Below are 16,052 nucleotides of genomic sequence, written 5' to 3'. Positions count from 1 at the left end.
TATTATGTACTTTTTGGAGGTTCTTATATTTTATTCTTTACAACTACCTTCTCTAAATCCTTTAAATATAATTTCTATTTTTTACTTTCTAAAACTTAATCATTGATTTTCTATCAGTTCTTATAAATAAATTTTAGCATTACTCAGAAAATTAGAAATGATTCCCCTGTATATTAATATATATTTTTAAATAAAAACACTTGTGTATTACACACATTAAAAATTAGTCTTTCAAATATTAAAAAGAATTAAGGAAAGTTATCTTCTTTTTTACATTAAAAAGGAAAAGAATTGTTGCTATAACCAAAATCTTTCATAAATATCATTATTTTGACATTTAAGTAGTAACAAAAACTCAATTTTCTCTTATGGGAAAAAAACTAAATTTAAAAGCTTAGAGGGCTTCTACTTGAAACCTTTAATGGATATAGTCAAACTTACTGCTATTAAACTAATACGTAAATGGTTTATAGAACTATAATGTGGGAAACCAATACAATCATTCTATCATTAAGCGTAAACTACAGAGGGCCAGCCCAGTGGCTTAGCGGTTAAGTGCACGCGCTTCGCTGCTGGCGACCCGGGGTTCGGATCCCGGGCGCGCACCGACGCACCGCTTCTCTGGCCACGCTGAGGCCGCGTCCCACATACAGCAACTAGAAGGATGTGCAACTATGACATACAACTATCTACTGGGGCTTTGGGGGAAAAAATAAAAATAAATAAATAAATAATTTTAAAAAAGTAAACTATGGAATTTAACTCTGATTTTTCAAAGGCACATCTTCAAGTGAAGGCAGAAGGGGCTCTACAGAAATGCACTAAACTTCAAGAAATAGGAATTTAGTTTAATCACTAGTAATAATCCTATAGATAGATAAACTTGGAAATTAGGTAAGATTTTAAATTAGTTCTATATTGAGACATACACAAAATATGACAGCACGGTTTGTTTTTAAGAACATTAAGAACTGCCATACTAAGTAAGATCAACACCCAATTTGCTGACAATATACTAACATCAAAGGACCTTTTGTGAGAAAACGTGATTGCTTTCTATGGTAACTTAAAAAATTTATAAACATACTTCCCACAAGTCTATAATTACTTACTCAAGCCTGCCCCTGGACCATTATGCTCTTAAGATAAGGAAAGTAGAGAGCCTAGAGTACTGAATAATCTGCCTTTGGTTTCTGGTTCTTAAAAATTTTTTTATTTTAATTCTTTTTGGTTCTTAAATTTGTTAATATCTCAATCCTAACAAGGTAGTTTAATCCTTCTGGTTTGCCTCCATTACTATTCTTAAAAATGCCCATCCTCTACTGTCCATTTTGGTGACAGGAGCATGAAGTCATTGTCAGATGCCTTATCCATAATAAGTTATCCTGCCGTGTCAATTGTACTATATTTTATTCTACTGGTTTATAAGTATAGAATGACACAAGTCTACACAGCTCAGGGAATCCTGTATAGTTCTTTTAATGAATGAAAATTACAGAAATGTAGAACTGTGATCGTGGTCTTGTACCAATCTCAGTTGCAGAATCTCCCACGTAAAATGATGTGAAATTAGAAGAATGTGGAGACAAGGGAAAACCTGAAGAAGACATAATAGTCAGGGATATCTAGGTACTTAATCTCCTTTCAGCCTTCCGGGTCCTGGAAAGCCCAACTCTCCAGAGCCCACATCTATGTTTCTGATTTTATACCTACTTATCTGAGAAGATCTGATACTACATCTGGTATAAGAATCGTGATTATAAATCCATTTCCCTGCAGAAGTTACACTAGTTATCCACATGTTGGCTCTGATGCCATGACCACTTATAAAAACAGCTCATAAATGTTGATGACTAGTGAGCTGGCTAATTCAAGAGTTTTTCAAAACTTCAGGGATTATGCCATCTGGTTCCGGTAATGTATTTATTTTTGTCTATTTTGTTAATTAGGTCTAGAACACTCCGTATGTTTGTCACTGTGAATCTAATACTTCTGAATTATTCCCCTAAAAACATCACTTAGAAACAAGAATGTTACTATCTTCCTCCGTAAAAACTGAAATAAATTTAATTAAATCTTTCTACATTATTGTTTTCCATATCTTTTTGAAAATTATAAACCATGTTCCTAAACTGGTGTCACACTTTCACTGAATGGTTTCCTTGTCTTTATGTAATATAAAATTTATTTAATAAAAGCCTTTTCTAAAAGGCTGTTCAGAATAATATCTAGTTTGCTCTTAACACATCATTCTATCAGCTTCCTTGCTCTCACTTATTCATTCATTCATTAAACAAATATTTGACTGCCTTCTATGTGGCAGGCACTGTTCTATGAATTAGTGAGACAGTTGTGGACAAAATAAAGACCTGAACTCATGGAGTTACATTATAATAGAAGAAGCAAATAAATATATAATTTAATAACTATAATATAATTTTGTAAGTGTTATCAAGAAAAACTAATCAGGATAAGGGTAGAGAGTAAAGGGGGTGAGCAGTGGTGAATGAAGATCTCTCTGAGAAGTTAACAGTTGAACTAAGAACTGAATGATGTAAAGAGAACAAGTAATATAATTATTTGGGGCAAAAATGTTCTGTGTAAAGGAAACAGCAAATGCAAAAGCCTTGAGGCAGGAATCACCTCTGAGAAACAGTAAGAAAGCCAAAGTAGCTGGTGCAGAGTAAGTAACAGAACAGTTGAAAATGATGTCATGTCAGGGGCCAGATCATTTAGAGCTTTACGAGACATAATAAGACTTGTGCTTTTATTTTTAAGAGAAATGAAAAGCCACTGGAGAGTTGTGACCAGGAATGGCATGATATGGTTTAAATTTTAAAAGGATTCTTCTACCTATTATGACATGAGACTGGCCTGAGTCAAACCAGGGAAAATACTTAGAAGGCTATAGAGTAGTACAGGCAAGAGATATGGTGTAAGTGAAGAGACGTGGTCAGATTTGGGATCTATTTTGAACGGAGAGCCAACAGGACGGTCTTTATCTTCTCAAAGTCTCTATGTTTCCTGAGGAATTGATCATCTTGCCTTGTCTAATAAATAAGAAAGATGAAGCAGAAAAAGTACTGGATTTGAGTATCAAAGAACAGACCTATGTCTCTTACCAACCTGGAAACCTAAGAATACCACTTAAATTCTCTGACCTCAGATGTCTTATCAGTAAAATAAAAATATTAATACTTTCCTTGCCTTTCTTACAGGACTGTTACAAAGGCCAAATGGGATATCTCTAATTTTAATTTAACCAACTTGCTAGATTAACAAAACCCCTCCATTCTCTTTGTAAAACATACACTGATACTAATGGTTCACTGAATGCTTAAAACCACTAAACTCTCTAGCTAGAATACTCATACTCTCCTGCTTCCAGCTTAATTAGGTTTGCGTCAATTAACTAGAAAAATATATGTTCATCTATACTTTATATGTATACATGTGTGTATATATATATATATTCCTCTAGATTATACACACACGCGTGTATAAACTTTCAGATGATATATATATATATATATCATCCAGAAAGGCCCGACATTTAATTTGCTTCAAAAGCATATAAGTTCTTATTCCACTTTAAATAAACTAAAACTGAAAACTGTACCTAATGAATTTGAGATGGTTTATGGAAGAGAATTCCACACAGAACTCTCATCAGAGAACCAATACTCAACAAAAAAATCCTGGTCATTTATCAAGTGATTTGTAAAGTGATTTATATTTATATGTTTTCAGTTAAAATAAAATGTTTAAGACATATATAATTATTAATGACTTTCTGCTTTAATTTCTTTTCAATTAATCAACCAACCATGTATATGCTGCTTCATTTCTAAAGTATATCAAGTGCCTACTATAATGGTTCTCAATACTGACAGTGCATCAGAATCTCCTGCGGGCCCTTTTGAAAAAATGCAAGCACATAGGCCCTATCTCTAGAGACTTTGATTCTCTAAGACTGAGGTGGAGCTAGAAATCTCTCTTTTAGACAGAGTTGAGAAGCACTGGCCTACTAGGTAGTGAGCACTCTAAGAATGATAAGGAAACAAAATATATTTGCCTCTCAAAGAGTTCACAGGATAATGACAGTGACAGAAAAAAAAAATTTAATCACAATAAGGTGTTAAATTCACACTACAGGTATACACCAGGTGCTACAGGAAAACAGAACAGGGGGAACAAAGCTAACTCTGCCTGGAGTGGGTAGACGAGGAAGGCAGTAGCTAGAGCTGGTTTTATGGAGGTGGTATTTGTACTATGAGGTAAAGGGTAACTGGGAATTCTCCAATTATGTTAAAGCTGTAAGAGATATTCTAGTTAGAAGCAATAGACTGAGAAAAGGCATCAAGTTATAAGAAAATATGGTGTTTTCAGGGAATGCAATATGCTTACAGAGCTGAGGAAATGAGGATGGAAAGGTAAACAGGAACCCCTTCTGAAGGGAACTATATAAAGATCAAGTTAAGCAGTTTGAAGTTTATTGTACAGAGCAGTGGTTTCAAATTGTGTTTCACAGAATTCAAGTTCATAAAGGGCAGTTCATGTATGTATTTCACAAATATCTAAACACGAGCATTCAAATGCATACATACTAAACTTAAAACAGATCGCAGTAAACCAATGTATTAACCTGTTTTTTGCTGACCTTCAACAGAAAGTTCTTCCACCATTTCTGTGTGTTTGAATTTCTTATAGATGTGTCACTGATTATAAAGGTTGTAGCTTTCTATTTTTACTTTTTTAAGGCTAGCAAATGTCCCACTACTTGCCTATGGATAATATTATACAACAAAAAACAAATATAAAAAAATATTTTTTATTGATTGACTGTATAATATATTATTACAATTTATTTAAAAAGAGTATGCCAATAAAGGACCATATTTATTGGTTTTAATAGATGTCATTTACTGGAGTTTCACATAAGACTTTTGTTTGTAGAGCATCACTGCTCTAGGGAAACCAACATAGAATTTTTAGCAGGGAGATGAAATACTTAACATAATTCAGAAATAACCATTATTATAACAAAACAAATTGGAATAGGGTAAAAGAAGAAGTGAGAAGATCAGTTAGGAAGTGATTTCAAAAGACCAAGCAAAAAAATACGATGGAATAAACAAATCCTGGAGATGGCGAAAAGGGAATAAATTTTAGACATACTAAGGAAATAGACTAGATAGGATTTGATGACTGATCAGAAAATAGAGAAGAGGATGGTTTTCAAAAGAGCACATTCTAGATTTGTATTTTAATTTTGGCCATGTTGAAAAGGCAGAAATACCCAGAAGGTGCCAACTGCTTAGTACTCAGAATACAATGTTCATTGCACATTGACTCAGTGAGTCCAAATGAAGTCTCTACTTTAGTAATAGTTCTAATTTTGGAATTTCCTTAATTCATTTTCTTATATCTTATTATAGTCCAGGTAACCTAAAGTACAGTCATACAACCACTTTTTAAAATTAACTATACGCCTATCCAAAGATACCATAGTACTTTCCCCATTTAGTAAGATTTCAATACTATTAGTGTTCAGCTTATACAGCTATCTATCCTTATAATTTCTTTGAAAATTGTTACCTAATATCATTATAACCAATTGGTTATAGTCATTCCACTAAGAACAAGGTGATTTTAAAACTTTAACAATAATATAAATATACATTTTATCGCCTTTCCAATATATACATTGCCTTCAGCTAATTGTCTTGTTTGAGCTTCCCAACAACTCTCTTACGTAAGATGAGCAGAAATACTTATCACCATACTACAGATAAGAAAATCAAGGCTCAAGGCAGATAAATGGCTTGCCCAAGATTGTATGGCTGGCAAGTTGCAGAGCTTTAAATAAAACACAAATTTTCTGATTCCTAGGCCAGTGCTTCTCTTACCGTGCCATATGCTTTTGAAGTAGTATGTATTTAACTTCTGCCACTTTTGATGACTATCTCTTGTCTGAATAAATAAGATGACTATATATCCCATTTTCCTCTCTTGCATTCACCTCAACAGCCCAATGCCATTCTGTTTCAGAAGTTTATCTTTTCTATACCAATTTTACCTCTACTAAACCAAACCTCTCCTGCAACACTATCACTTTCATGAACTCAGAGGATTTGGAAAATTTTTCAGAATCTTGGAATAAAAATAGTAATATGTCAAACGAGAGAATCAGGGCATAATTCCCTGCCTAGAAGTTGAAATTTGGCCCCCAGGACCTTTTACATATTTGTCTCATGACCACTATTAAGCCCCTCTCTGATGTGACAAAATATCTATTACTTCAAATGGAGGACAAAATTGTATTGTATACAAACCTCACAGAGTAGGTTAGAATTAAATCTGCTTATCTAACCTAATTCAAAATAAACTCGTTTTTATGTAAACTAATTTATAATATTTTAATAACTATAGATTTAATGTTTTTATAACGACCCTACTGGGAATGGACACTAAGGCAATAATCGAAACTTATCTCATTATACATAATTTGTTTACTACAAAAATAATTTTAATAATTTCAAAATAAAATTCTGGTTGAAGTGCCAAAAAATTTAATACTTAATTTCTGTGATTTCAAAAATTTACTATTTCTTCTTATGTATTCAAACACATTTATAAAACTATATTCATCTGTATCATATGAATGACTTAGTAGCTCTTTTATTGCACATGGCAGGTCAAAAGCACATTTCTAGGCTACCCTAAAAAAAAGACAATAAAATTGTAAATCACTTTATGTAAGCAAATATAACAGTATCTCTACATATTAACATAATGCTTGTTTTGTAAATTCTCATCTCTCTCCATCAGAAATTTCTCTTGCTTATTTATTAAAATCTCAACATTAAAGTATAATAACCTAAAATGTTTCCTCACTAAACCAGAACACAAGCTATTTCTGAGTTCTGACAAGTATTACAAATTCTCACAAGTATTAAGCTCATGTCATTTGTTTGTTTGTTTAAGACTTTAAGAAGCTGGAGGCGTTTTTATTCAGAATCTTAAACAGTGATTTTAAAATAATGCCATTAGATCTTTTAAAATGGATATATTAATCTAGCTATTATCTACTTAATTCTAGCAACATCTTAATAGCTTTATTTTATACTGAACAGTGAAATAAAAAGACAATTAGTTTCTCTGACAACACAAGATTAACGAGAATTACGGTTTTCTCCTTCAGTTTACTACTCATACATAAATATTACATTAAAATTTTGTCCACTATTGGGCCTTAACATTATCTTGCAAATTCTACTTTTTCTGTTTGCTTATTTCCCCCTTAAACTACCATTGCTTTTTAAATTGATGCCGAAGTTGATGCCTGTAATATCTTTATTAATTCAAACTGACCTATCCACAGAGTTCTCTGCACCAGACTTGCTGATTCTGGCCTCTCAACAATTTCCAGTCCCTGGTGGGTTTTTTTGTTTTTTGTTTTATCCTTCTTTCCAAACAACAGTAAAATGAAGAAATAATAGGCTTCAAGCCAATTCAGAACTTACCTTGCAAATCTGGAAATACTCTGAAGTCAGGGTTTCCTGAACCTCCTCTCTGAGAATCCCTGCAGTCCCTCCTGGATGCATGGAACCACTTCCAGCCCCACCAGCGCTGTTACTGCCACTGCTGCTACCACTGCCAGGGGAGGAGGCAGTTAAGCCATCCAAAACTTTTCGGAAATTAAACTTCTTCATTTTAAACACTGTTGAGAAATTCAAAGGAAAGGGTGACTTAAGACATGGAATTATACCTGGGTAAAAGTGTTTAGCTTTTCATTAGTCAAGGCAGTATACAGTCCTCATTTTACCAGCATTGGCTATAAACAACTAAAAAAAAAAAAAGTCAGGCTTCATCTTGTCAAATTTTAATTCTAAAAAGCATATCCTTCAAAAAAATTAATAAAACACAATTCCAAAAGCTACAGTATTTCCTCCTCGTACATCAAATTTTCAAGGGCTTTCTCCCCAGCTGTAGCTACGCTTTATCAGCACTGGGGTAAAAATAAAAGGCAGTGTCATCATCGTCATTAGCATTATATCATCATTATTATACAATCAAACCAGAGTCAACAGACCAAGATTCTGTCTCTCTCTTAAGAGCGAGCTTTTCTTCTAAAGGTTCAGCTCAGAATATTTTACCGGGGGTAGCCGGTATTGACTCTGCCATTACCTTCTGGGCTCTCCCCCATCATCTTCAACGCTCCCTTTTTCTCAATAGGAAATGGGGGGCCCTTTTTCCATTCCCCACCCCACAACAGCCCGGACCCCAAAGCGTCTACAGATGACCCACAGCAACAGCCGACGGGAGGGGCGAGCGGCGGCGCCGGCTGCCTCCGCTTCTCCCTCCGCCTCCCCTTCCCTCCCCGCGTCTGCAGCGCCCCCCTCCACCCGGCCCCGCTCTGTCCGCAGCCGCCGCCGCGCTCGCCCGCCGTCCGCTCTCCCCGCAGCACGGCAGCGGCTCTTGGGGGACGTGAGGCGGTGGCGGCGCCTGCTGCGGCCCGAGTCCCGCCTCAGCCTGCCGGGCGCGCAGAGCCGCCGTCCCCGCCGTCCCTCCCCGGGCCGAGCGCCTAGGCGCGGGGCTGTCGCCCGCGGGCGCGCGAACACACTAACACCCTCACACAGACAGCCGCGCGCCCAGCCGGAGCACACACAAACACCCTCACACAGACGTTCGCGCGCGGGCGCTGACGCGCACAGACACACACAGGTGTGAGGAAGCCGCTGCTGGACGGCGGCGTCGGCGTCCCAGAGGTATGACTATCTGACTCCCGACTTAGGCACCTTCCTCAGCCGCCACTAGCCGCCTGCCAATCCGGGAAGCTGAGGGTGCGGAGAGTGGCGGGCTCGCAGGCGTCGGTCCGGCCCGGCCCGCTCCGGCCGCTTCTCCAGTCCCTCTGGTCACGGCGCCCGGCGCTCTCCGAGGTCCTAACCGAGCAGGCAGGCTCCACTGCAGGCTCCGCCCTCCCGCCGTGGGCGGCAAGCCCCGCCCCTAACCGCCCCCTCGCTCGCCCCGCCCCCTCCTGCCCTGGCCGCGCGGGGCCCGCGAAAGGGGCGGAGAGCACCGGGACGTCAAAGGGCGGGAGCAGCCTCGGCTCCAATCTTTGGCTCCATAGGACCGAGTTACGCGGTCGCGAGGCGCGGAAGAAATTGGGGATAGGCCGGAGAAAAAGCCAATGGAAGGAGGAGGGGAGAATTTAGACAGGTAGGCGAAGTATTTGATTGACAGCGGTATTGGCCAGTATGCTGGGGGGCCGTGCTTTGGGGGTTGTAATTGGCGCTACCTGTTGAAGGACGCAAGTGTGAATCAATAGAATGCCTGGAAGCGTGCGAACTCGGGCTTCTTGAGTCCGAGGCTGCAGGAAGGGTTTCCCTAGGTCTGGCGCTGGACAGTGTTGTGGACTGGGCGAGTGTTTTGCAGTTTATCACCTCTATGAACCTATTCCCGCTCTCCAGGTGCATCTGTTGGGCTCCTCTCACTGCCCTGCTACTTGCATAATGGCTTAACGGGTCACCTCTGCCAGAAGGAATTGTATTTCAATAGAGTTTTGGAATATATAGCCTTCCAGATACTAAGGAATTAGTTGCTCACCTTGTTTCCTCTAATACGTAGAATTACCCCTTCCCTCTATTTTCACATATACAAAGATTATTTTTTTCTTCAAGAAACATTTCTCTTAGTAAACCGTGTTTAGAATATATTTTAAGCTTTGTGAGTCACACTAATCATTTTGAAAGGTGCACTATTCGGTGCAGGATTTTTTTAAGAAACAGCGTCAGGACGGGAAGATTTGGTTCTGATCCCTGACTTGCTACTGAATTGGGGAAAATCTATACCTCGTTTGTTTTGGTCTGTGAAAATGAAGGGCAGCTCAGAGGGCCGTAGCCAGCTGTAGACTTCAGTCTGGGCAACGCAACAGAGCTCATTAGTAATCATCCCAAATATTCTTACATTTTAGAAATCCTCAAGGTTGACCTCTTCTTTTTTCTTTCTTTCTCTCTCTGTCTCCCCCCCCCCCCTTGTGCAGGCAAGGGATGGGAGAGATGAAAGGCGAGACCTGAAAGAAATGAGTTTCCAAAGGTCACGTAGCAAGGAAATGGCAGAGACAGAATAGAGCCCAGTTTTTCAAATCCTCAGCTCAATGCTCACCCTCTCCTTGTGAATTTTTCAGTACTTAATGTCTATTTTACTCCTTTTGAGACCTCCCCAAGACCCCCAATACTGTCTGGTAGTCTCTCATTGCCACAGCTAGACAGTAACACTCGAAGGCAGGCATAGAATTGTGTATTTCTCCTATCTTGTTTAGCACCTGGCACAGTTTCACATATAGTAGGCACTTAAAGGGATTTGAACAATTGGTTTATTAATGGTTATTAGTAAAATATTTATGGGATGGTACCCAATTATATCCTGTTTGGGAGAGGTAAAAATAAGGGTGGAAACAAATGCCATGTCTGATGTAAACCAGATCTTGGTAGGGTTCCAAATTTTATATTGGATTCCTAACCGTATGTATCTTTGTCTTTATTCTCTTTTCCACTTTTCTTCTCTTCTTCCCAGCTCATTTCACCTTCAAGCATAGGTGCCTATTAAGGCTAAAGAGTTTGCTTTCCTCTTTTTTATATCTCGCTTTTCTTTAAGAAAAAGGCAGGGGGAGTATTGCTCTAACTCTTTGAGAAGTAAACATTGTTGTCTAACACAATGGATTTAGATGCCCTCCTTCCCTTCATCAGACAGTCTATCAGCAACTTCTTAATTTTCAAATAAATGAAAACAAGCCTATACCAAATGGTGGTTTGGTCTCCTGATGAGAGTGAAGAAAAAAGATATCCTGATTCAGCAAAGTGAGATATAACTCTTGCAAGAAAACCCGTTAAACCACCCAACACTAACACTGTAGTATCTTAGCAAACGAAGGGGTGGTTTTCATTCTAAAAATGGGGGGAGAACTGAGAATGAAAAAGTGCACAAAAGAGATTGACAAAGACTCTGCTTGAGGACCCTGGAGAGAATTCATTGGCCTACTTGAGTTAAAAAGAGGTGACAGAGTAGATATCACTTCAGATGGGACAACAAATAGGAATGAGAAGTAGAAGAAAAGCCAAGTCAAAATATATAAATGTTTCCAAACGGATATTAGAAGACCAAAAAATTAAAATATGATTAGGCTGCGCTTGTGGACTCTTTGGGACTATTGTAAATATCTTTGTTCCTCCACAATAGATAGCACAGTGCCTTATACATAGTAAGTGCCCAGTAAATATTAATTTGAACAAATGACAGCAAGTAAAAATCTTAACATAATAAATTGCAATCTCATAGAGAGAGAGAACCTGTGAACAGAAGATATTGTGATGCCAATTTACAAACTGTGAGCAAAGGACAGAAATGAGCAAGAGACAGTTCATTACGTGCATGAGGAGACAGCATAAACAATTATAGCCTAAAAATCTTACAAAGTGAAAGCAGCACAATGAAATGTCTATGAAAGCAAGTTCTACCCTTAATTAATTAAAGAGAAATAAGATGTTATTCTATAAACCATCTGGTACAGGGAAAGAGTTCAGACCAAGAAATATACCTTATAAATAATGTAGGGAACTTTAGAATTGGGTCAGATAATAATAATGGAGAGCTTTGATCATTCTGCTGCAAACTAGAAGAATACCTCATGGAGAGGAGTTTTGGATAAGTCATGATGTCTTCCCAAAATGATAAGTATGAAGAATTGCAAAAAAGAAAAATAGCCTAAGCTTGGTCCTTGGAGCAAAATCATTTAAACAAATCTAGTACATTGGAAGGATTTTTAGGATATGTGTTAAAAATATATTACAACTCTCTTTAAGGGATTGTGGTCTTGTATTCAAGCCAACAGTGAAGCTAATAGAAGCTGCTTTTCCACATGCAAAAAATAATCAAATAATTGTAGAAAGTATTTACTCGTGTGGCACTTCACACAGAGAATATTTGCTTAACTGACGAGGCTGGGAGAAAACTAAGCCAGATTGACAAAACACATGCAAATGGTTCATCATGTATGAAGATAATAAGTTCTACCAGTAATTCGGCACTGATATGCCAGACACTATACTATGAAATTTACAAAAATCTCTTTTAATTTGATCTTTATTATAACTCTATGAGACAAGTATTGTCGCTGTTTTACAGGTGAGGAGATTTGAGACTCAGAAACATTTGAGAAATTCACTCAATGTCGCTTAGGTGGATAACCCAGTCTTCAAATTCAAGCCTCTCTGACTTCTAAGATCATGCTCTTAATCACTGTCCTATTACTAGTTAGAAGATTAAATAGGACCTGAAATAAGAAAAAGGGTAGAGGTCAATTCTTGTGAAATAGTGAATGTATGTTACATAATAGTGAGTATGTTAGTTTGCCGGGGCTGCCATAACAAAATACTACAGACTGGGTGTCTTAAGCAACAGAAACTAATTTTCTCACACTTCTGGAGGCTGGAAGCCCAAGATCAAAGTGTCATCAGGTTTAGTTTTTTCTGAGGCCTCTCTCCTTGGCTTGCGTGTGACTTCTTTCCTACTGTATCCTTAAATGGTCTTTCCTCTGTGTGTGCACATACTGGTGTCTCTGTGTATCCAAATTTCCTCTTTTTATAAGAACATCAGTCAGATTGAATTAAGGCCCATCCTAATAGCTTCGTTTTATCTTAATCACCTCTTAAATGCCCTATCTCCAAATATAGTAACATTCTGGGGGTTAGGGCTTCAACAAAAGAATTCTGGGGGAACACAATTCAGCCCGTAACAATATGATAATCAAATTCAACAGTCTTTGAGGAGAGCGTCTACTATGAGCTGGAACCATGTAAACAATTTTACATTTAGTTTTTCATTTAATCCTCACAACAATCATGTATGGTAGCTATTGATAACTCCATTTTATAGGTGAGAAAATGGAAGCAAGAAAGGTTAAGTAGTATGCCCAATATCATACGTCTAGAAGGTTGTGAAATAGGAATTTGGACTCATATAAATCATATCCCAAAGCTCTTTCCTTATGCTGTTAGGTTTCTTTGGGAAAACCAAAGGAGTCCCATTATATAGATATTTGATATTAGAAAAGGAAATTATTACAAAATGTAAATATTAGGATAAAACAGGCAGAACAGAAAAAGAGGGAAAATAGCTGCTAAGGAGTTTGGATATTGGAACTAAAAAGACATTGGGAGTTGAGGAGAGTACTAGAAGCAGAGAACTTTTGGGATGGCAAGCTAATAAGAGGTTCTTCTCTCACAAGAAATCTCAGTATAATTTGGAATATATTAAGAGTCCCAGGGGAGTATCCCACTAAAAAAGAAGAAAATCAATTATTCAATAACTAATTAGACGTAGCAAGGCAGTACTAAATTGCTCAGAGAGGCTGTAGTCTCAGTAAATATCAGAACAGCTGGAAGGAGAATTTAGGTGGAGGGAGGGTGATGATGCAAGACTTACCATAAGGCTGGGCTGGCAATTATTTACATTAGCAAGTGTGAACATTTTCAGTCTGCTTCCTGTGAAGCAATACTGGGTCTTAGACTGAGCAACCTAACTTATCACTCACTTCTGACTTGTCAGTCAATTTATAGCACCATCTTTTATTATTTGCCAGTCTAGGAGTTAGAATTTCATTAAGAGAACACAGTTGAAAAATAGGTTCCACCTGTATCCTTTCTGCTAAAACTTTCAAGAGGCTTAGGAATTATCTTTCCTTACTAAATCTTCATCTGACTTTTTTCTGACTCTATTATACATCCTTCAGGAGGGCTACTGGTTGATAATTGTCAGCTTTCTGTCATATGGAAGGAAATAGCAACCAGCATTAAAATCTCTTGTTCAGCCTATTCCAAGCCCACAAAGGGAGAAAACACAGGTTAATTAAATAATGTCATGGCTCTCAGGGGTTTCAGATAAACAGGCTGGGGTCATTAGGATAGACCCAGAACATACAAAGTATGGCTCAGCACACAATCAATGACAGAATTGCAAACAGAACTCATGCCTTCTAGGGAAAAACTCAAATATTTGCTATTAAACATGTAATTAAAATCAGCTCTTTGTACATCTTTTAAAATAGATTTTCACATATCCATCCATCACATTGGGATGTGGTAAGATAAAGGGATTTAGTTTTGGGACAGGACTGAGTTTTCTAGCTGGGGCACTTAACAAGGACTTTCAGCCTCTAATCCTCAGTTTTTTCTTTATATAAGCTATTGTGTAGGCTATTATAAGGAACAAATGAGATTATATATATATAAGTGATTTGTAGAATGCAAACCATTATACAAATGTATTGTTATTATTTTCATTATTCTTTTGCTTTAAGGAAATAGTTTATAGGAATTGACTTTAGAGTTGAATTTATTTTCCCATTATTATTAGTATAAAAGTCACTTGCATCTTTGGATTGACTATTGCTGAAATTGAAGGAGAGGAAGAGGGTTCAGACTAGATGATCTTTAAGGTTCTTTCCAATCCAAAGTTCTGTCTTTATATGATTTATTTAGTCAAAGTTCACTGCATTCTCTTCCAAAATTCTACAAAGCCTCATTGAAAAGGTAATTAAAAAGGTATCTATGTAGGTACTGGCCAATAGAGATGAACTGAAGCCTACAGTAGGCAAAAAACACAGGAATCCTGAAAAGTATCTGTCTCCCAATTAGGGATTCCTGGAGATCACATTTTTTATTAATATTTCTATTTATATACATGTGCATGTATGTCTGATTATAAAAGTAAGGTGTGCTTATTATAGAAACTTTAGAAAATCTAGACATTTATTTCTAGTCCTTTTCAGAACACATTTAAATTGGAAGTGTCCAGTATATACCATTTTGATTCCTGGTTTTTTTAACTAAACGTTTTGTTGCGAGCTTTCCCCATTTCATTAAATATTCTTCAGAAATACCATTTTGAATGTCAATATTATATTCAATCATATGGATATTTACACAATGTATTTAATCATTTCCATATTCTTTGATATTTTATTTCTAATTTTACACTATTTTAAATATAATGGAGAGAACACTCATACTAAATCTTTGGCAAAGTTTCAGATTTTTTTCATAAATTTGCCTCATATATTAAAAATATGCATAATATTAATTCCTCAGACAGAACTCCTCAATCAGATTTTCTATTAGAGGATATTACTATGTCAAAGTAATATGTCTTCATACTTAGTTCTAAATTTTACTTATTTTTAAAAGCTTGCACCAATTTATACCCTCATTAAGAGCTTAAATCCCTGTGGAGAACTCATGTTACAATGAACCTTTGTAAAGTGATATCTCATACCACCTACATTGACTTTTTTTGTTTAGATGTTGAAAAAAATTCAAAGAGAGTTTTAAGATGGTAAGAATCGGTAAGGATGATCAACTAAACAGTAGAAAACCATGACAAGGTAAAACATAATTTAAATAAAGCTTGTAATTTCAGTTTGGAGGAAGAAAATATAAAAGTTTTCACAACTTTAAGGTTAGAAAGAAATTTAGTAATTCCAGTGTTTGATTTCGAAATTTAAAAAGTAATAACATAAACCTCCATTCAATTATATCAGCAAATTAAAATTATAATTTTGCCATATGTTATTGCCATTTGAGGGGAAAAAATGAGAAAATAAGCACAGGGGGAGCTTAAAAGATAGAGAAAGAAAGATAGATAGACCTAGAGAAGGATAATTTCATGGGAAAACAAACAAATCTTAAAAGAATATTTAAAACTTTTAAAACCAGATTGGGTTTTCACCACTGTAGACTAAATAGAGATGTGAACCCTTGGAATTTGTAATACAAATTGAAGCTGAGAGCAAGATTCAGACCACATGGTCATAGGTTCTCTGACCCTCATCTAGATGCTAAAAACTACAAAGGGTTGACAGCCTTTCTTGGGTTTGGAATATGGAGACAAGTGGAAACGGTCCCTTTTAGACCTGGCCCCTCTCCTTTCCCAAAGCTTTGATTCACCATGACTCATGACGGTTGCACCAGTTTAAGTGGGATGTGCATTTATTT

The 16,052-nt window shown here is 36.9% G+C and overlaps 1 protein-coding gene across 2 annotated transcripts in view; it reads right to left on the bottom strand.

The window, feature by feature from the left end:
- STXBP5L (syntaxin binding protein 5L) overlaps positions 1–7,829 on the bottom strand; it is a 338,252-nt gene extending 330,423 nt beyond the window's left edge. For both annotated transcript variants that reach the window (XM_087439668.1, XM_087439669.1), the window contains exon 1: positions 7,527–7,829. In XM_087439668.1, coding sequence (XP_087295794.1) covers positions 7,527–7,715 — 189 coding nt within the window. In that variant the 5' untranslated portion in view covers positions 7,716–7,829. The remainder of the gene's footprint in view (positions 1–7,526) is intronic.
- Between the last annotated feature and the right edge of the window lie 8,223 nt (positions 7,830–16,052).

This window comes from Ceratotherium simum, chromosome 15 (assembly GCF_057802395.1).
Source record: "Ceratotherium simum simum isolate JZ-2026a chromosome 15, ASM5780239v1, whole genome shotgun sequence".
Taxonomy (NCBI): domain Eukaryota; kingdom Metazoa; phylum Chordata; class Mammalia; order Perissodactyla; family Rhinocerotidae; genus Ceratotherium; species Ceratotherium simum.
The sequence above is the reverse complement of the archived record's forward strand: the minus strand, read 5'-3'. Positions and strand labels throughout refer to the sequence as shown.